This window comes from Cyprinodon variegatus, unplaced genomic scaffold, assembly GCF_000732505.1.
Source record: "Cyprinodon variegatus isolate N-32 unplaced genomic scaffold, C_variegatus-1.0 Scaffold10, whole genome shotgun sequence".
Taxonomy (NCBI): Eukaryota; Metazoa; Chordata; class Actinopteri; order Cyprinodontiformes; family Cyprinodontidae; genus Cyprinodon; species Cyprinodon variegatus.
In genome coordinates, this window is record NW_015150463.1 from 2,697,950 (window position 1) to 2,719,121 (window position 21,172).

The 21,172-nt window shown below is 35.7% G+C and overlaps 1 protein-coding gene across 1 annotated transcript in view; it reads right to left on the bottom strand.

Moving 5' to 3' along the window:
* Positions 1-5,388: 5,388 nt before the first annotated feature.
* LOC107087616 overlaps positions 5,389-21,172 on the bottom strand; it is an 80,959-nt gene continuing 65,175 nt past the window's right edge. Inside the window, exons 82-102 of the mRNA XM_015379293.1 lie at positions 21,005-21,150; positions 20,694-20,821; positions 20,399-20,543; positions 19,262-19,394; positions 16,962-17,120; positions 16,742-16,868; positions 16,452-16,663; positions 16,187-16,349; positions 14,508-14,596; positions 13,794-13,954; positions 13,585-13,699; positions 11,668-11,843; positions 11,547-11,595; positions 11,311-11,463; positions 9,127-9,459; positions 8,901-8,998; positions 8,708-8,814; positions 8,554-8,627; positions 7,432-7,460; positions 7,199-7,327; positions 5,389-6,203 (exon numbers count right to left, since the gene is read on the bottom strand). Of these exons, the coding sequence (XP_015234779.1) occupies positions 5,970-6,203; positions 7,199-7,327; positions 7,432-7,460; positions 8,554-8,627; positions 8,708-8,814; positions 8,901-8,998; positions 9,127-9,459; positions 11,311-11,463; positions 11,547-11,595; positions 11,668-11,843; positions 13,585-13,699; positions 13,794-13,954; positions 14,508-14,596; positions 16,187-16,349; positions 16,452-16,663; positions 16,742-16,868; positions 16,962-17,120; positions 19,262-19,394; positions 20,399-20,543; positions 20,694-20,821; positions 21,005-21,150 (2,960 nt within the window). The 3' untranslated portion in view covers positions 5,389-5,969. The remainder of the gene's footprint in view (positions 6,204-7,198; positions 7,328-7,431; positions 7,461-8,553; positions 8,628-8,707; positions 8,815-8,900; positions 8,999-9,126; positions 9,460-11,310; positions 11,464-11,546; positions 11,596-11,667; positions 11,844-13,584; positions 13,700-13,793; positions 13,955-14,507; positions 14,597-16,186; positions 16,350-16,451; positions 16,664-16,741; positions 16,869-16,961; positions 17,121-19,261; positions 19,395-20,398; positions 20,544-20,693; positions 20,822-21,004; positions 21,151-21,172) is intronic.

Below are 21,172 nucleotides of genomic sequence, written 5' to 3' on the forward strand. Positions count from 1 at the left end.
GAGTTATTGACTTAAAAAGATTCATATCCGCTCTTTCTATCATCACTTTGGCAAAGTAACTGCTTTGTTAACATTCAACTCTGCTCCTAGCATCATTATTAAACATTCTCCCCACCTGTGTAAATCAGCTCCTTCTTATAAGGGGGTAATGCTTAAAACCTGCTCCCATGCCTATAAACCAGACCTTAAATTAGTTTTTGTTGCCAGGTTATTTTTAAAGCCTCACTGCTTGTAGATGTCCACCGTTCCTTCCGTTCTTTCCAACCTGGTTTTTGCCCTGTGACTACTGATTCTGACCATGACATTGATTACCTTGTTCTGGTTTAATCTTCTTGGCTCTGACCCAGTTTCCGTCCCACAACAATGAGTACTGCCCCAATGTGTTCGCCCCAATCTGTTCTTGTGAGTAGCAGGCTCCTCATCAAGGCATCAGAGACATCACCACTGAACCAAGCATTACTCTGGGCACTGTTGCGGAACCAAAGATTAGTATCTTCATTCCCACAGAGATTCTGAGAGGGTTAGTTGCTTTATTTATGAATCCTCTATTCTCACTGAGTTCCAACCCAGCCACTAACCTAATCTCTTATCCTCAGAGGTTCCTGTACCTACTGCTGTTTGGGTTCTCGCTTTATTAATATTAATAAAATAGTTAAGTGAAAAAGATTATTTTTGATTATATATTGGATCCTCAGTCTGGTTCTTTACACATCCATCCATTGTAGTAACTTAGTAACTTAATGCAAATTGACAGAAAAGCACATTTGCATAAAACATTTTTTTGCTTTGCTCTATTTGTGTATTTACCTCTCCTAAAACCATTCTGCTCACTCGACCTAATTTGGCAAGGCTCAAAACATGTCCTTCACATCAGTAACCTCTGATTTACGCCTGAATACACCTTTACATAGGGATAACAGGTATATCCATGAACACGCCTATCCAGTCGCTGGCAACTCCTGTGGCCACCTCCATTATGATTTTATAATTTGACAATTCTACTATCTATTTTAACATTTAATAAATACTGAATATATATTTAAGAAATAACACCAATATATTTAATATAGTAACATTAAATATGTTGTGTTTAATATGGGTATATTTAATCAAATCAATATACTGACATTAAAGATGGTAAAAAAAAAAAGAAATCTATATTCATGTGCTTTTGAGAAACTTTTTATCATTTATGTGTCCCTTCAAGTCATCCAAAGATCCGTTATGAAATTTTACAGGTAAAGAAATGCTCAATGCAACTAATACATACAATGCAGAACTATAAATTATTTATTCAGACAGTATAGATGTATACACGCTGGAGAGACTATGTTTCTCGGCTGGCCTGGGAACGCCTTGGGGTTCCTCCTGAGGGACTAGAAGAAGTGGCTGGGGAGAGGGAAGTCTGGGCCTCCCGTCTTAAGCTGCTGCCCCCGCGACCCGACCCCGGATAAGCGGAGGAAGATGGATGGATGGATGGATAGATGTATAATTCTGTGTAGATAGTAATTAGCAAGTGCTTAGTTTCCTGTTGGTAGATTGTAATTACTCTACAGTAGATCGACCCTGGACTACTTTTGGTGCTTATGACTTTGAAAAAATTGTAAAAATCTATTCTGTTTTTAAGATAATGAAAGCCTTCAAATGAAGCCCTAAATGTACAGAAAGACCTCAGTCTTTTCTACTTCAGCAAAACTGCAGCATTTCAATATGATTGTTTATTTGCCTTTCTAGACAAGCAGATATAACAAGTAGATTTGGGTGATTACAAATTGGGTTATCTGCTGCAGTACCCAGCCTGCAATGGATTGCTCTGCACAAATATTTTCTCAGAAAACTTCATTCATATCATTCTTTGAAAACTCTTTATCAAATGCCTTTACTGTTGACAATTTAATTCTATTTTTGAGTGGATCTATCACCTAGGATCCTCTCCAAAGAGCTGATGTTGCAATTTGTGGAAATATCAAAACAATATTATTTTTGTCAGGTGCTGTATGCACTGGAAAGTCATTGCTGCAGTTGACAGAATTTTACACCCTATAGTGTCAACAAAAATACTAAGCTTGCAAATTAACTTATAACTGATGCTGAACAGTAAAATTTGCCATTACTGTGTTCATATTGATCGTTGTTTAAAGTTAAAGATAAGACACCCAGTCAAATTTAAAAAAATATTTATATCCCTCAAATTTCAAGTTGAAGAAGATCAGGAAGGTTAATTTAACATACCGTAAATTATTATAACCTCCTCTGCTGTTTTAGTTTTTCTCACCAACTCAGCTCAGTGAAGAGAGGTCTAAAGTGAAATCCGATTCAGAGAAATGGCTTCACTAATATGCCATGCTGCCCATCTAATGTATCAAAATTAAGTAGAAAAAATAAACTATAAAAAGTTATCAGCTTATATCACAAACTGTGCCAGGAAGATAAGTGAGCCTCACAGAGATCCATATCTCTGTTGAGCTCCAATTAAAAGAAAACTACAACAGCTGTACTGTGTTGCCTTGACATAGTAATGTCTTATGATGCGTTCAGACCAGACCTCGTTTCCACGGTGAGTGCAGTGGATTCATATAGGATTCCTATATGCGGTCAGATTCACTGCTCTGCTCTCTGCTCATGCTACTGGGCGGAACTGAGGTGTTGTCAAACAGCTGCACCACATGGTGATCGCTGAACTTTACTGTAAAATCGCAAAATGGCAATACAATCAGGAACTGGCTGTATTCGAATCTGTGCCACTTAAGATGGAAAATAGAGAAAATAATGTTAAAAAAGATCAAAATAAGGAATGATCTCCAGAGGTTTTCAGGTGCCTTAAAAAGAAGCTGTTTTAATGTGGCCCTAGAAGCACTGATCATCGTCCTCACTTACCTCCAGCACAGAGCCTTGTCTGTCAGTGCCCACTGTCCTGCATTGGTCCTTTCTGTGTGTGGAGGTTTACAAGGACGTACTGCCGAATCCGACCATTATCCAGACACAGCTCTGGATGAAACAATGTGGACTCATTTTTACAGACCTATTTGGGTTTTCCCAAAATTCTCCAGATTCTCCAAAAAGTCTCCATAAGGCAATTCAAAAGTTGTTCATAGAGAACAATTAAACAGCAGTCCATTATGTTAAGTTTCCCCTGTGGTTTTATTGTGAAAATGCCAACAGCAACACCTTGACAGGAAATGCCAGGGGTAAAGGCAGGTCCAAAGTGAAGGGTCTGGGAGGCTGGTGATTTACTAAATGTTGAACAATCATTCCAGCCCCTAAATAAGGTGAACATGCCCACTTTCATATTCAATACCAGCACAGGAATACCATGTGACGTTATGCCATGACTTTATATCAGGAAACAAGCGCAGCACTAATGTCTACTGGAATAGCAATGTCATCGGCCGAAATTAAATAATTAAAAATGATTCCATCTTAAAAAACAAATCAGGACAAATGATAGTTTTACCTGCGCAAATGAAATGGCATTAAAAAAAATTAAATAAGCCAGATAATTCTGATTAATATCAAAGCCTAAAGGGGGGATATTTGACATCTGGGTGACCTAAAAAACAAAACTATAGTATCTGAAACAACGGTAGCACACATGAACTTTTTTTACTTATGTGTTTTTAATTTTTTACAAATGACCATACCATATGCACCAACCTGCACTAAAGAATCAATAACCATTCAGTCTATTTGCTGAGATTTTTTTCACGTCAGTGGGGTGTCGGCTTCATGCAGCCGAGCTCCTCCTATTTGATGACACGGACCAGGGTGTTGTCACGGCTCCATCCAGTCTGTGTGTTTGTTTTTGTGTTTGTCTCCCTTCCACCAACAGGAGGCGCCTGGTTCTGGTCCGCCTCCTCACACACCTGCTGACGGTTACCTCGTTAACGGAGTGCTCCTAAGCTGCTGATTGCCACTACCTCTACGCCAGAGTGTTTGCCAGTTTTTGGTACTCTAGCCAAGCTGAGTTTTTTGCTGAGTAAGACTGAGTTCTTATCTACCTGAGTTTTAACCTTGTTTTTGTCTTTGCCTCTCGGCAGGAAGTCATCCTGCAAACTGGACCTTTTCGGACCTCCACTCCCAGGAGGGATCAACTGAGCCTCAAACTGAGCCAGGGATTCAAACATGAGGTTTGGATCCAGTCTCCTTGAGAGGACGTTGAAATTACTCTCTGTGCAAGGGAATCATCTTCACTATGACCCGTTCAAGTATAGCAGGAAATCTGAGTGGCAATCAGCGTCTCCATTCACCTACATCGTCCAAGTTTTCTGTAAACCCTGTTCCGCCCTCCACCGAATCAGACAAACTCTGGAAAACAACACACAGATTGGAGTAAAAGATCCTTCACTTCTCTGGAAACATGACTCAACAACCAGATCCTCTTCTTCTAATCAACAAATGAAATTTCCCACTGAGCCTGAACCAATAGTCTGTCTTCTCCTCACCTTCCAGTTCCGGCTGAGCAGAGTTCAGAGAAACACGGCACCTTGCTTAATCTCTTCAATAAAACCTGTTAAACTTTTCATCTGTGTTTCTCTGTTTGGACTTCTGCATTTTGGGTCAGACCTTTAATTACATCATGACAGGTGTAAACACTGTGTATCTGAATTGCAAAGCGGTGAACTACCTGTGGTCACCACGGACACGGCCTGAACACACCATTAAAAACAAAAAAAATAAATCCAGACAAAACAAAACTGATGCTATATTTGGAGCAGAGACAGGTTAAACTGGCCAGGTTTCTGTTTATCACTTTTAGAAACAGCCCTATAAATAAATGAAGGGTGTTTAACTTCTCACAAAAAAAACTTCCAGTGGGTAGAAATGTTACGACAAACACATTTGCTCCAAACCTAGCACATCCCTTTATTATCACTAAGTGTAATGATAATGTTCAGTAACATTTATTTTTTCTAATACAGTATTAACTAGGTCTCACTTTACACATCTTTGAGAAGTTCTTTGTCTCTTTAAACTCCTTATTACAATATTTTTCTCCCTCTTTTTGATTTGCTTCAGAATAAGCCAGTTATGATCAAAAAACCCTGCTTTTGTTTGTAGTATTTTGTCTTTTTTTCATTGTGGCCATACTATTCCATCCAGACTGGCAGTTTTATCTAGGCCTTATAATTCAAAGTTACGAAACACAAATATTTGTGCACCACACAGTCCTATATAAAATTACTTTTTCAGATTGCCTTGCAAATGTATGAAAGCATAAATCTTGTAAGCATTTTTGCCTCTTAAGATAAAACAGCCAGTAAGTTGTAGTCTTCTTATGAAGACAAGGTTCTTATCAGGAAACAAAAACAGAGACATTTGTGAGTCAGCTTAAGTTTATTATCAGTATTAGATTATAATAATTAACAAAGAGTATATTAAAGGCCTGAATCCACTCTCTTTATCCACACCTGACAGGGAACCTATTTGGAAAGATTAAAGACTGTTATACTGCAACTCGGTGGCATAGTTTAGCCTGTTATCGCTGGGAGTTAACAGAGCACAGCTGAAATGTTTTAAAGCTGATGCATGCTAAGACTGAGATTACTGGGATCATGCTTTAGCAAACAAAACAGAGTATTATCTTGTACAAAGATTACCTCAAAGCTATTATAGGTTAAAAATAACAGATGGGAAGTTGCAGAGGGCAGGAAATAGGAGTACAACATTGCCATCTAACAAAACAAAACATCAAAAACATGTTTGTCATAGTTCTGTGTCCTTTTCCATTTCCCATTTGGTCTCACTATTAGGCTCTAAATTCCTTCTGACATTTTTTAGTAGAACTGACCTTTGGTCTTAGTCATAGCCATTGTTGTATCAGGATTATTAGACTGAACAGAGCCATTTTGCTGCTGGTCAGAAATATAACTCCCTATTGTATAATCTAAAACATTAGTGCTCTCTAGCCTGTGTGGGCTTGGCTTCTGATGGGCTGAAATATTGGATGACCGCTGTTGATAGGTAGGACTTCAAGGATCCCTTGCAGGATTGTGCTCCTTTTCTCTGTGTTGATCAGAGCCTTCATTGCTTTCTTTACAGCCTTCGTTTCCATCTTTCAGCCTGCTGTCAAACAGCTGGCACTGTCTCATTTGGCTTAATCTGGCTTGGAGCTCATTGAGGCGCTGTGATGTATAACACCTCTTCAACTCCAACAGGATCGTTCCATTTCGACTCAGACTTTGCATGTTTGTTGATGTCTCCCTCTGCAGATATAGATAATTCATATATATATATATATATATATATATGCATACTAATGTCTGCTTCTATGTTATGCGTCAAGGCTGACTAGGAGCAAATTAACATAACCATGACAGAGGGATTTGTTTAAAAGATTGATACCATTCATGGCATTACAAGAAAGCAATATGCTTTTTATTTTTACAGGGTATAGCAAAATTGTTCACATTCCTTAAACCTTATCACAGTTTATTCTGTGACCTCCAATAATGTCAGAATATTTTAAAGGCATTTTATGCTATAAAAAGTTGGGTGAATATAGAGTATAAGTGCAATGTGCATCTGTATTCAGCCTTTTTTACTCTGGTAGTCTTAAATAAAATCATTTGAAATTGTCTGATGTAATCTGAGAAATTTAAAGCATGAGATTACAAACCATCATAACAAGGTTACATTATATTAGCTCATAAAGTGCTGATAAGTCATTAACTAAAAACTTGTAAAAAACTTGTGAAACTCCAGATATGTTAAGGTTTGGGGGTAGGAATGCGCTGGTGTAGTGCAAGAAAAAAAAATTGTTTCAGAATTGAATCCCGACCCAAAGACCTTGGTAAGACGTAACACAAATAAACACCACAGATGACATTTACATTCACATTTCCAATTATGTGCTACTTAAGCTAAATTGAAAAATACTTAATTCCAAAGGGAATAAATAACTTATATAACTTTATAACTCAATAAAAAATACATGTAATGATTCAAAGAAAAATATCACTTAAATACATTACAGTTTGTTGTTGTAATGTCATCCACTGTTGTTAGTCTCAGGAATGTGAATATTTTTGCAAGTCCCTGTTTGTAATTAAACGAAAATCTGTTACAAGATCCTAAAATTATATATACAATGAATAGATTAGAAATAATTCAGATGAAAGATAAATAATTCTGGGCTAGACACACCAAAAATCAATTAAAACAAATATTAATTCAAACAATTAATTCATTGAAAAGATACCATCTCTTCTCCAGCACTGCTCTCTGTCTCCTTTAGTTTCGAGCTTATTTGAGCTCTCTCCTGCAGCTGCAGGCTTAACTGCAGGAAAGATTCACTAATACGGTCAATTTCTTCCTCTACACATGACATCTGAAGCAAAGGAAAATGGATCATGTATGTAAAGTATACAGGAAATCATGATTATTATCCTTGGTCATTTTCTTCTAATTGTTTATGACATGCAACTTTGTTACCTGCAGTGGTGTCCCATTTGGTGGTAATCCTGCAGAAATTAGACTACATGCTAATAAGTCAACATAAAAAAAAAAAGAAAAAAAATGCTTCATTAAATCTCTGTTGAAAGAATTAACAATTAATGCACAGAGCAGTATGGGGTTGCTTTCCAATAAAATAGTTCCTCTGAGTACTCCCACAGCACTCAATGGTAACATAGTGTACTCAGATGTTGATTCATTTGTTAAAAACGAAAGCTATTAAAGTCATTCAGGAAGTAGTAATTGACTTTCTCTCCATATGGACAATTGCTGAATGATGCTAATAGGTTAAAAGGGAAAAACAAATAAAACAACAAAGAGTCTGATAGTGCAGATGGATTTGTTCATTTGTTGATGATGTGCATTATTCTAATAGATTAATTGAACTTTATTGTTTTCTGAACAAAGGATACTAATACAATAAATACCAGAACTGAACATGGATTGCATGCTCATGTTAAGATATAAAAATCGTTATCTTTTATTTTATTCTTTTTATTTATTTATTTAATTTTGTATGCCTTGTGTAGTGGTTCTTGAGTGGTTCATAAGTGTTAACCTAATGACCAAAATATCCAATTAATAAAATACATCATTAGTTTAACTATGTACTAATAATATATTGACTTGAACTGGCAGTGTTGATGCAAAATGTAATTGCTCAGATTTTAAACAGCAGAGCTAACTTCTCAGAGCTAGCATCTGGTTAGTGGAAGCATCTTAACATATGACTTCCTGCCTTTTATGCTCTGTTTCCAATTTCTTGAAGAATTGAAGATTTTTAAAAGAGATACTCTTTGTCTACTATGACTTCCCCCTTCTTGTTAGAAAGCTAAAGAAACAGAAGGCAGACTGCAAATACTCTTTGTTGCACATTTTATACTATACTACATTGCCAGAAAAAGTTAAGAAAAATTTTACTAGTAATAGTCCTAATGCAAATTATAAAGGCATCTATACATTGAGAAAGAAATGTCTTTTTTTTTTTTTTTCTCCAAGTCCCCTAAAAGTATTTTATATGCATTTTTTTAATAACGTCCAAAATTGGAAGAAAAGAGCAGGCTTATAAAATCATACATTGAGCACTAAAAGCTCCCATACCTGCATTTAAATCTGATCTTTGTTTGAGGTTGCAGACAAAATCCTCCAGTTTAAAATACTTGTATCTCTCTAATCTAAAACAGAAAAAAATGAGAAAAGTTATCATCAAATGAATATAATATCTTCTGCTGTAAGCTTTATTTTTCTCACCAACCTTCTAGCTAATTGGTACTCAGTGAAGCGCGCTTCAGAGGGAACTCTGATATTGAGAAATTGCTCCACTAATGCACTGTGCCGCCCATCTAATGCATCAAAATTAGGCTGAAAAAAGAAGCTATAAAAAGTTATCAGCCTACATTTCAAACTCTGCAAAGATGATGAGTGAGTTTCATGTAGCTCTTACACACCTCTGCTGAGCTCCATTTAAAGGAAAGGTTGAAAAGCTGAAGGCTTATAGTTGAAATGGCCTCATGTAGAGTTTGCAGAAACCTTTGGGGTTTGGATCCTGGATAACAACAATGAAAATTAATCATTCTGCTGCCGAAGAAGATTACATACTTTCTGCTCAAATATGATTGCACAGGCTATAATATTATGCATGGCATTCAGGACTCTCTTGTACTGTTTTATTACCTACTGCTATGTGGGCCATGGACTGCAGAATGATAGCAATAAAGTGCCCCACATGCTGAAGCTTTGACTCTGACAGATAAAGGATTTGATTGGTTGGATCAAAATAGAAGTCCCCTGTGCAATGAGCCAAGAGATTCTCGTTATAGTGAGATGAGCAAAAGGGAACGGACTTTGCCAGTAAAAGAAGCACAGAGGGGAACATGGCGGAATCTGCAAGCAACTGCATCACATGGCAGCCAAACATGTAAACAGCTGAGTGGTGTGGAGACAGGCTATCCAGGGCAGTTGGAATTAGATTTCCATCGTGGTTCTCTTGGATAGGAAGCTCCATTTCTGCCAAAAGAAAAAAAATGTATCAGAGTCTTATGTTTGGGATTATTTGACATTCCTTACCTTGCAAAAACAATCATCCCCCTTGGATTTTTCCCACCAATTTCTCATATTCAAACCCCTTTTCATTCAATAAGTTTAACTGTGCTAGGCTGACAAAAATAGTGCTTAATCCCCATACAGAAAAATAGTCTTGATGTTACTTTTTCTCCACATTTCTCCAAAAAAGACCAAGGAGATGGTGATCGACATCAGGAGAAGTCCCCCACCTCACTCCCACTAGTGAGAAAGGCCACCTCTGTCCTAGGCTGCACTCTGGACTCAGTGGAGGAAGTGTGTGAGAGGTGGGTGCTGGTCAAGCTTATATCCATCATGGACAAAACCTTCAACCCTCTGCACCAGACTGTAGAGGAGCTGAGCAGCTCCTTTAGTGAAAGACTTAACTCCCTGTTTGTAAAAAAAAAAAGCGCTACTGCAGGTCATTAATTCCTGTTGCAACCTAACACTACAATGCAACACAACAATGGCAATAACTTTTGCAATGTATAATGTGCAATCACTATTTATTACCCTGTGCAATAACGTGCTTCTTTATTCTTGATATCCAATGCAATAGCTATATATATAAATGTCCATCTATATAAATAACCATGTAAACACAAAAAAAAAGCAGTCATACGTGGGCGCACTGTATATATTGTATGTATCCCATCAACCTTTTTCTTCCTTTGGCACCTTCTGCTTCTCTATTTAAAGAAAATTTAAATGTCTCCACTGTGAGATCAATAAACTCAATCAATCACTTAATCAATCAATCAATTAAATAATCTGTTTAGTATTTATTGGTGATCCTCTCTCCATTGACCCCTGAAAAATACAGTGTGGAGAATTTGTATCTAGCATAAGAAACTATATTCCTCAATTCAACCAACTCACAGAGCACTGATTGATCGTTGTGTATCACTACAAACTTAGCAAGGCATGGTTGACTACCTAATTAAACAGAGTGGGCAAGAAGAGAATGAATCAGCAAAGCAGAGAAGAGGCCAATGGTTACTCTAGAGTAGCTGAAGAATAGCGCATGTAAAATAAACTACTGTTAATGATGTAAACCAGAAATTCTGTCTGTATGGAAGAGTTGCAACAACAAAATGTTTAATGACAGAAAACATTAGACATTCTGTTCGCAGTTGCTGCAAGCTATGCAGGGCTAGATATAAACATAAGTCCTCTGGTCAGATTTAATTGACACCTTTGGCCTAAGTGCAAAATGCAGGTTCGAAAAAATAATAACAGTGAGTAACCTTTAAGATCACCATAGTGTAGCAAGGTGGTAGCAGTATGCTTTTGCACAACAGAAACATGGAAGCTGGTCAAAGTTGAAGGGAAGATGGAAGAAGCTAAATCCAGCCCAATCTTTAAAGAAATTTTGTTAAAGGCTTGAAAGCCCTTAGAGAAGGGAATAGAAAATTAAATTATGCCCGGGCAAAAAACCCTTAACATCCAATCAGCTCTTCAATGGAACAGTTAATCAAAGCATAATTATGTGTTACTAATGCCTTTCATGTAGAAATTTGCACCACCATCTTTAGGGAATTTGCGAAGAATTGCAAGAATCTGTATTCTGTAGATGTGAAAGGTAAGGGGAGATGCCTCCCCAAGAATTGGCATCTATAATTGCAGCAAAGGATGGTCTACAAACTAAAAACACCTTTTTTCTGTTTTGGAATTATGTACTCTTTTGTATTGGTTTACTGAATAGAATATTAATAACATGTGATGTTCAAGAGGTGACAATACTTTTGCAAGGCACTCTAAACTGTTTATTCTGAAGAAAAAGACAATGTTTTGTACTTGCGCCATTGCAGAGATTCTGATGTGACTCATCCTTGGTGAGCTGCTGTAAGGACTGCAGAATATCTTGCAGAGTTTTGAACAAAGGAGATATGGTTACCAATTTGGATAGATCGTCATCACTGAGACAAGGAGCTGTGGTCTGTTCACAGTCTATAGAACAGAGAAATATTTTTTAGACACATACTAATACTTTGGAAAATAAAAACCTAAGAATGTAAAGATTTGTGTCTAACCTGTCTCATGAGAAGGAGATTCTCTTTTATTCATAGACACTGAGGAAAACTGGGGTCAAATAAAAGAGAAATACACCTTCATATTCTGGTTTAAACAATTTATAAATGTTTCTAAATGTACCTTTGTAAAACACACATTGGTGTCTCCAGGATGCATATATCCAGCCTGAGCCTCACAATCTCTAGAACATGGTAAACCATGCAGATCCTGGTGTTGCCAAGATTCTCCCATCAGCTTGCATAAGAGACCATCAACTGATTTAAGAACAGCTCCCAGTAACGACACATATGCTTCAACTTGGGTGGTGGACATGCCCATTTGTAGGAAAATAAACAGATAACAAACATTTCATAAATTCAATGTATAAATTTAGCAAAATTTTTGTTAGTACATTTCACTAAACTGGTCAAAATGATTAGATAAGAATGATTTAGAGCATTAAATCTGAAGAAAAATAAATAAAAAACACACCTCTTAATATCACTGACTCCCAATAAGTACCAAAGACAGACTTGCAAAACAGACCTCAGCATGATGCTGCCCATCTATGTTTGATAGGTTTTAAGCACATGTAACCTTAATGTTAAAGCCTAATCTTGACTCCTCTAAACATACCCCTTGTTACTGATGCAAACTGATTCTATAACTTTTTTTTTCAAAACACATTTAGTTAATCTAATTGGAAAACTATACATATTGGTTGAGCTGTTGGTGCTTATTTGAAACAGGGCCTCCTTCCTGGTTGGCACCTTGACAGTTCATTAAAATGTAAAACTTATATCACTGGGAAATGGTGGACAAACATCTTCCATGACCACCATGCTCTTAAAGAACAGAACTATAATTAGAGTCAGGAGTTAGGAAGTTAACCAATTTGGTTCCATTCAATCTTTTCTGATAGGACAAGAGCCAGGACTTTAGAATTTGGGGCCAAAAAATGTATTTTTAAATTGCTAAGACACATTAAATGAAGTTTGAGTTGGAGGATATTCCAAGTATTGATCCTGTTAGTATAATCTTGACTGTATGTGGATTAGATACAAGCCACAATGAATTCAAAATGTTTCTTCATGTTTTTTTTTTGGTTTTCTTGTGTGTTAAAACCTTGTCTTAGGAATAAAATGTTGAAATCAATCATTATAAGACCAATAAAAATGTTGCTAATGAGAGATTTAACTATGTGACTACAGCTAGAATAGAAGAGAATAGAAAGTCCATTTATTGTCCCAAAATCTTATGTTGACCTAGTGGCCAGTTTAAATGATGTATCAGATGGAACAACAATGAATATTGCAAATTTAATTTGCCATTCATCAGATTATTTCTTATAGTTAGAAGACCAATTGTAATAGACGGGAATTTGATGATAATAGATTATATCTTTCGATCCAACTTTTATTATCTGTTGGATTTATGTCTTGATGTTTAATAATAATAAAAGCTCATCTTAAAAGATTCCCTCTAGGAGGTTTTCAGATAATATTAATATTTTTTTAGCCTGTAGTCACACGCAGACCACTCGATGAGCCATTACAGTAAAGCCGAAGAGTGTGCCATTATCGCTCACAACAGATGGTTGTGAATGCTGTCTTATGTGCTGTCTTAAGTGTTGTTCATATTTTTTGCAAGAAGAGTGCACATGTTTTAATGCAACAACCACTACTGCAGTATAAAGTGTCAGCAAACAATTTATTCTTCTCTGTTATCCATCAAGTATGAAATGTAATGACAAATTACATAGCGAAAAGATCATCTTTATCTTCTTCTTTTGAAGTATAATAGAGATTTTAAAAAGCTGCACTAAAGTTGCACCAAGACATACAATATGTATCTTAATTGAATAAACCAACATAATGGGAATAATGAATTTAATTGCTGGCTTCTCTATATGTGTCCCACTGCTTTTATAAATGCAAATTATGTCTCTCTTTGTTGATAAAGTAACATGTTTTTATTTTTTATTTTTATTAAAAGCTATTGCACATTTGTTGCCTTATTTAGCTTTACTAATTAATTGATAAGCACATATATTCTTACCTTGCTTGTCACTCTCTCCAATGTAAGTGTGCAACGGTCTGGCGTTCATCGCATTGTGGCCAAGCATCTCTTTAAGGGCACTTAGGTTTTTATAATCCATATTTTCAAAGACATCCTTAAATAATAATGCAGTTTGTTTTATTTTTTTTTCTATATATCCTCAATGCTGACTAACTTATTTGATTAAAAACACAAACAAGTGAATAAACCTTCAGTGATTCAGCCTGATGGCAGATACTCCTATAAAATTCCTGCATGTCTTTGCGATGTCTGGCCAGCTGGGCGGCAATGTGAAGGTTCTGGTCTTCTAGTTTGTCATAAAGAGTCTTCACATTGAACTCCTCCAGATCAAAGCAGCCTGGCACGCTTCCTAAATGTGATAATTAAACGTCAGTCATCGAGAGATTATCTTCTTGGTGCATGGCTGCACTTTGAAGTAAAAACTTTCCTTAATTTGACCACATGTCATTTCACTGAGCTCCCTCTCTCCTTAAATAAATGATATCAGCAAAAGTCATTACAGTCCAATATTACGTATTATTTTCTCTACCGTGTGTCTAATTCAGAAATACGCTGTTAACTAGAAGCTGTCATGCACAATGAACTCATAATAACCAGCCCATTTAAATATCCTATAAAGCTGAATGAATATTACTCACTAGCTGAGCAACATTAGGGCCAGTACTACTATCAGTCAGCAGAGCACACTACCAGACAATTACAAATGAAGTGAAAAATAAATTAGTTGGAAAAGTTATAGAAAAGTGTTTCTGAAGATGCTCTGTTTCTTAAAGAAATACAATTTAATTTACTTGGTCAACTCTTTCATTTTCTCCTTCTTTATCAAACACTATTCTGTATGTTAAATCTATTTAGTTTTGGAACAAAAAGTTGCAGAAAAATGAGACAAACAAAAATTTTACCTCCCTTCAATACTGCAGGCTCCTCGGCTTCTGCTCCCTCACCTACACCACGGCTACCAAGAACGCCACCTTGACTCTGGACTGTTATACTAAAACACATGAATAAAGGAAAGCAGCCTTTTTGAAAATAGCATGTTTAATATCTCTAAAAGACAATTCAGATGTTTTGAGCCATGTTTTGATGGAGTGATATATTGAAAGTCTTTATTTCTGTTAATTTTAATAAATATGGCTTAGAGTTTATTAAAAAGAAAAGAAAGCATTTTATCATTTTCCAAGATAAAAAACAGCATATCAATAGAAATTTGTTTGTAAGGAAAAGTGTAGTTCAGGTGTAGATATAAATAAAGCAAGAATTGAGTGAATTTACTGTTCAATACTATAGCTACAGTTTACTTATTTATAGTCCCACATTTTTTTTAGCATTAATTTAATTAATATGTTTAAGTTTTCACTTATTGTAATTGTAATGCTTATGTTCTCAAGATTATGTACAACCCAAATTCAATCGAAGTGAAAATTACAACACTTATAAATATTAAAACATGTCTAACACCCTAATAATTTAATTAATTGTCTAAAAATAGTTCAATGATTAGGGTATTCCTCTTTCTTTACTGGCATAAAATATGTTGGATTTATAACCCCAAAGAGACAATATGAAGTATTGTTGAGCGGTAGATGAGACACTGGAATCAAGAAAAACACTAACTTTGCAAACTCATCAGCAAAAATAAATACTTGAAATATATCCCTGAGAGTAATAAATATACCCTTTTGAATTGAATTGTCATTGTATCACTGTGAATAATGTAAAGTCAAGTAAAACCCTATGCAAATGCTAAATAGTTTAGTCTTATTAAACCCTGTTAATCAATTTCCATTTTATACATTCAGAGAGCAAAGCAGAGACTTATTAGTATGGAACAAGGTAAGGGGAACTGTGATAAGTTTCCTCACACTAGGAAGGAAATCAGCCTGTCCAGAAGCAGTTAACACAAAGTAATCAGCTAAAGGGACTCATCAGTAATTGTGTTTCTTGGCAAAAAAAAAAAAAAAAAAGCTTATATCAAGCACTTTGTTCCCCCCAGCTGATCAAATGAGTCAACCTCCATAGGTTTCTAACCACCCTTTTGTTATGGATATATTCACATAATAAACTAGGATTAATATGTGAAATATCCGGTCTTAATCTATAATTAGGAACCAATACATTTTTTAACTGAAATTTAAATGAAGCACAAACAAAAAAATTCTGCATTATTTCTTATTGATTAGCTGGAGGGGTAACAGCATGTCAATAGAAGTGGGCATTTGATGATAAGTCAAAAGAAAAATGGCTCCTTGAGATTAACTGCCCCCCAGCAAGCCATTTAGAAACTGGTTTACCACATGCAGGTCTATGTTTCTCATCTCACTATTGACAGTTAAAAAATATATTAAACTATAACTATATGATTATAAACTACAAAATTGAAATCCTATATTATTGAGGTATGTTCTTCCATACACAGAAAAATATATATATTTTTTCCCTCCAGTTTTAAGGTGAAACATAAGGCTTTAGTTGCAGTATACCGTTCTAAGTATAGCAACATTCATATATTATATATTCACATAGTTAAGAGAGTAAATTATTATAATTTTTTTAAGTATTACTTTTTTTTACATTAACAAACCTTTCTCTGCTGCAAACACACTCGGCTGGGCAAAAGGGCTCTCCAAGGCTTCGCCACTTTGGTTTTATCTTCCAGTGGGGGGCGAACTTTGCGTTGCTGGGTCGTAGAACCAGCATGGTTGTGGTCAGGACTACAACTAGGACCAACAGAAGGCTCAGGATCCCTGCACACAGTCAGTGTTCATTTATAGGGAAATATGTTAGGTAAGCATACTAACCCCATTAATCATACTGAAGGGAATCTTGAAAACATATGAACAACTTGCCAGTAATGAGTCCCCAGTCAGGCAGAAGGTTTAGCTGGTGATGTTTTACAATCCCATATTTGACCAAGTGTGCTGGAGTCATAGGTTGAAACGTAGCTGCCCTGGTGTCACATTCTGTCCCTTCCTCACTGACCACCACAACCATGCTCCATTGAGGGACAGCACTGTCCACAAACACATACTTTCCCGCTTCTGAAAAAACATGGGCAAACCTGAGGAGAGCCCCAGAAAGGAGATAAGATTTTAATTTAGATTACATTTTGTTATATTTCGTGTGGAGTCAACATTACATTGAGGAGTTAAAATGTGTTTGCTTCATCAGGATCTGCAGATGTCTGAAGGCTCCAAAGTCCCAGCTTGGGTTACTGTTGAATAGGTGGTCCTTATGGTACACTGGGAAGTGGCTGAGACGGCGGTCTACAGATAAAAAAAGTTAGAATAACAGGAACATAGCTAAAATAAAAAACAAATGAATGCCACTATGATGCCAAATGGATAAAAGCAAAATACCAGTATGGTTGATGGTTAGATGAAAAATTAGCATGTCACCAGAGGAAAGGCAGGATATGGGATTTTGGATTCGAGGTAGGGCATCAGTATTATTCCGATCATAATCCTCTTCAGTGTCTCTCCTTTTTCTAGATCTTGCATTTAAGATAGAATCTGGTTCTGAGAAGAGATACTTGATGAATTTTGGAAGTTCAACATATTTATCATTATGAGATAAATAAGAAGAGTTGAGTGAAGGCTTTGGAAGAAAAATACAGATCCTTTCAAAGGTCATCCATTATGAACATAAATAGGCTTTTTATTTAAATATTCAAACAACTCTTTTTCCAGAGTGGAATAATTATGAACCAAAAAGTTCTATGATTTGTTAGGACAGGATCCGGTTGCAGAAGTTTGTATTACAGCATTTGTTATATAAGTAGATGCTTTAATATTTTCATAGGTTCCTGATATAATGGAGTAAAAAGCCCTTTTGCAAACTCTGTTACATCCCTTTTTTTTGACTGATATATATATATATATATATATATATATATATATATATATATATATATATATATATAATATAATATCAATATGTGTGTGTGTGTATNAAATGGCTTGGCTTTAAGCATTGATTAGAGATTTTCTTAATGAGTCAGAAAATCCATCCTTGAGGCTTATCAGCCTGCTTTAGCCTTTATAAAAACTCTGTGTCTAGGATAACAATCCTCTAACCAAAATAAAAAAAGGAATTAAGCAAGACCAAAAAATAACTACATCGACACACTGAAGAGAATGGCTAAAGTTGATAAAGATTTCATATTTCATAAAGCTTTCTACCAGCTTTTTCTAACAGTTTTACTGTACATTGCATAAATAAAATTGCATAAAATGAAGGAATGGTACACATGAAAAAGAGCTGTTAAATTATTTGTGTTAACTTCAGATGTACGGCTAGATCCTTAAGATTTGGATACAAAGGTTTTGATCCACCAGGATTTGATTCCAAACATACCTCAAAGTGCTTTGTAATGGATCGAGCAGCCTAAGATTATTCTATTGTATACTTTGATCTATCCATCTACAGTAGAATGCCTTTCGGGAGAACGAATGGTGGGTCATTTATCTGCATCTTACTTAAAATGAGCTTAGGAGGATGGGCCTCCAGGTGCCTAGAAACATCAAGACTCCAACTAAAGGTTGCTCCAATGCCAGCCGTCAGAACTCACAAAGACTCCTGCATAGGTGATGTAACAGAAAAAATGAGCCAACCTGGTTGCTTCCAATTTAAGCTTTTGTTTGTCATTACCATGACGAAGATGACGAAACAGTTGCACATGCAAATAATTTAGATTTCAATTAATTAAGAAACATTATAAAAATGTTATTTACATAAAACATATCAAAGCTCAGATATGATAAGTATTTTGATAAACTCTTTTGAGCAGGAGTTGTTACTTCAAAAATAGTTTGTATTCCACCTCCCTTATGAGAAAATTGGTAGTGATGCCAAAAAAGGGAAGTCGAAGAAAATCTGAAGGAAGCTATTGGAGGTGTGGAAGTAAAAACATGCTATTTAACAGTTGTTTAGGCTAGGTTTATTTTAACAAGGACACTTCACTTTTCTTCCTACAAAAGAATGAAACCATTTAAAATGCAGTGAGATATTAAAAGAATGCTTTACACTATAGGAGTGTTTTATGCTTAACTGTAAGGAAATCATTTGCTGAAGTCTGATTGACTGGCAGAGGGTTTGTATGAAGGAACATAAATCAACTGTGGCTTTGCATGTGTAAGCTTAGTTAAAAAACTCTGCATAAAAAGCCATGAGTTAATATGACACTGTGACCATGAATTTCATAATACTGTTCCACTATTGTAAAATTTTACTTTCAATAAAACTATAGGTTGTTGGTGTTTGTGATTTTATATTTTACATCTCATAAAAATTAGGAAAAATACTTAACTAAAGAATACGCCAGAACACTGCAGAACTGCATGAGGACAATTGCCATTTAACCTTTAATCTAACCTTTAACTGTAAGCAAAAACATTGACAAACTCTGCTGATGCTGACTGGTAGAGTTATTAAATTTACATCCAGAATTATGAGTAGGTATATTAATATACTCACTCTGTATAATAAATGTGACTCTAACAATACAGTCCAGTTTATCCATATATTGATTTTAATTTTTTTGAAATAACAGAAACTCTTCCTTTTTTGTTAGCAGCGTTTCGGGAAGGAACTTTCCTAAAATTATTACAGTTTTGCCAATGATAGGTGAATCTAAGCATCCCACTGATCCAATACTCACCTGAAAGGAAAAGATTAACAATGTCTCCATTAAGTGGAATCCAACCAAAGACACCTTCAGATGTAAACTGCATCAAATGTACTTTTCCAGATGTCTGTGCATGGATATCTGGGCCTAAAACATTTGTCACTGTCTGAAAATAGAGGAAAGAAACTGATAAACCAATGGCACTGCAACAATCTGCCATACTTTTCTTAAACAGAAATAATGTTGTAAACATTTTTGTTTTAACAAACAAAAATCACTAAATCATTTAATTTTTAAAACCTTTTTAAATTCCATTTCTAAAACAATGTTGCACTATAATGCATTGTTCTATATTGATATAAAAACTATATTCCTCATTTTGTGAAGGTTAGTACAAAAATTGACCATAGCCCATTGCCATTTCGTTTTGTTAGTTCCCCCAGAATGTAGTAGAAAAAAATAGATTACTGTTTACGTTTTTATAATTGAAGATAAGGAGGGAGAGCAGGAAGAACATAAGTAATTTCCATAATTAAGTAGAAGAACTAACTACTATGTGTTACTATGGCAACTCAGTGCCAACTTATTCTTGTCTTTATCTGTGGATTATTGATGGGTTTGTTTTTTTTTGTTTGGTATATCCTTTTTTTCCCCCTCTGTCTTTGTTTTTTCCCTGACTACTTCATGCATTTGGATCCACAAACTTAGTTGTGTGCTTAGTCAACATTTTTAATAAGACTCTATATTTATTTCTAAATTGAACTAATTTTACCTTACCAAAATACGTGCATATTCATACTGACTGAGGTATCAATCACACACTAAGACTTAGAAACTATTTTGTGTAGTAAATAAACAAATTGTGTTGTTTTTGTCAGAACAAATGCTTATTAACTGGAAATGCAATGCAGCTGGAGCAATTTTCCATCTATTCTGTTAAGAGTCTGGAAAGTTTATTTAGGTAATAATACAATAATAATACAGTCTGAGCTCCATATTTATAATCCTGGTAGTCCATTGTGTCTGTTTTATTCACATCTAGCAGTTTTCACATCTGCACATGCAACAGTTTGCAAATGGTAAATAACTGATTATGATGGGATAATCCGCTGTGATTTAAATCTGCAGCTGATCATCATTTTGTCATTGACTCTATCAGCTTCCTCTCACCATTTTCCAGACTCTGTTGTTTTGTTCTCTAAGGCTCATATGCAAGTCTCCATCCGGCATGAGCTTGGCAGACAGCTGAGGAAGCCTGAAAAGGCAGGAGGTATTGCAAATCTCCTCTGCAGACATATATCGCTCACACAGACAACTGGGACACCAGGAGAGGGGATAGGAGACAAGGCATATCAGACATACTGAGCTAAAAAATACAGTCGAGTTCTCTACGCTGAGATAAGTTTTGAACGGCAATTTACATCGGTAATGTATCAGGGAAAAATAAATAAATAATGAGACTAACATGCCCATCTCTACATCCAGAGTGCCTCCATGTAATCCACAGGTTATATTACAGGAGTGGAGGGATGGTGAGACACACTCCCTGGAGGCTGCTAATCGTACTTCTCCTGTACTACATCGTCTGTTCACCTAGGAAACACAAAACCAAAAGACGCTAACATCAGAGCAGTCTTCAAACACAATGATGTTGCTGTTTGTTGCATCACTGCCACCTTTAGATATGCCCCAGCCAACCTTTAGACACCAAAAAAATCAGTTTTGATGCAAGTATTCAGGTCAAAAAAATATTCTTTAAACCTTTTCTTCACTGACCTCAGGCTGGCAGTCCAATTTACTGTCAGAAGTAGAACTTTTAAAGTCCAGCTCATTGTAGTAGATGAAACCAGTTCTGCATAAACAGGACCCATCAGAATATTGGAAGGCTCGATTCTTCCCAGTGCAGGTACACGTAGAAGACCCTGCAATTATCATTTTGCAATA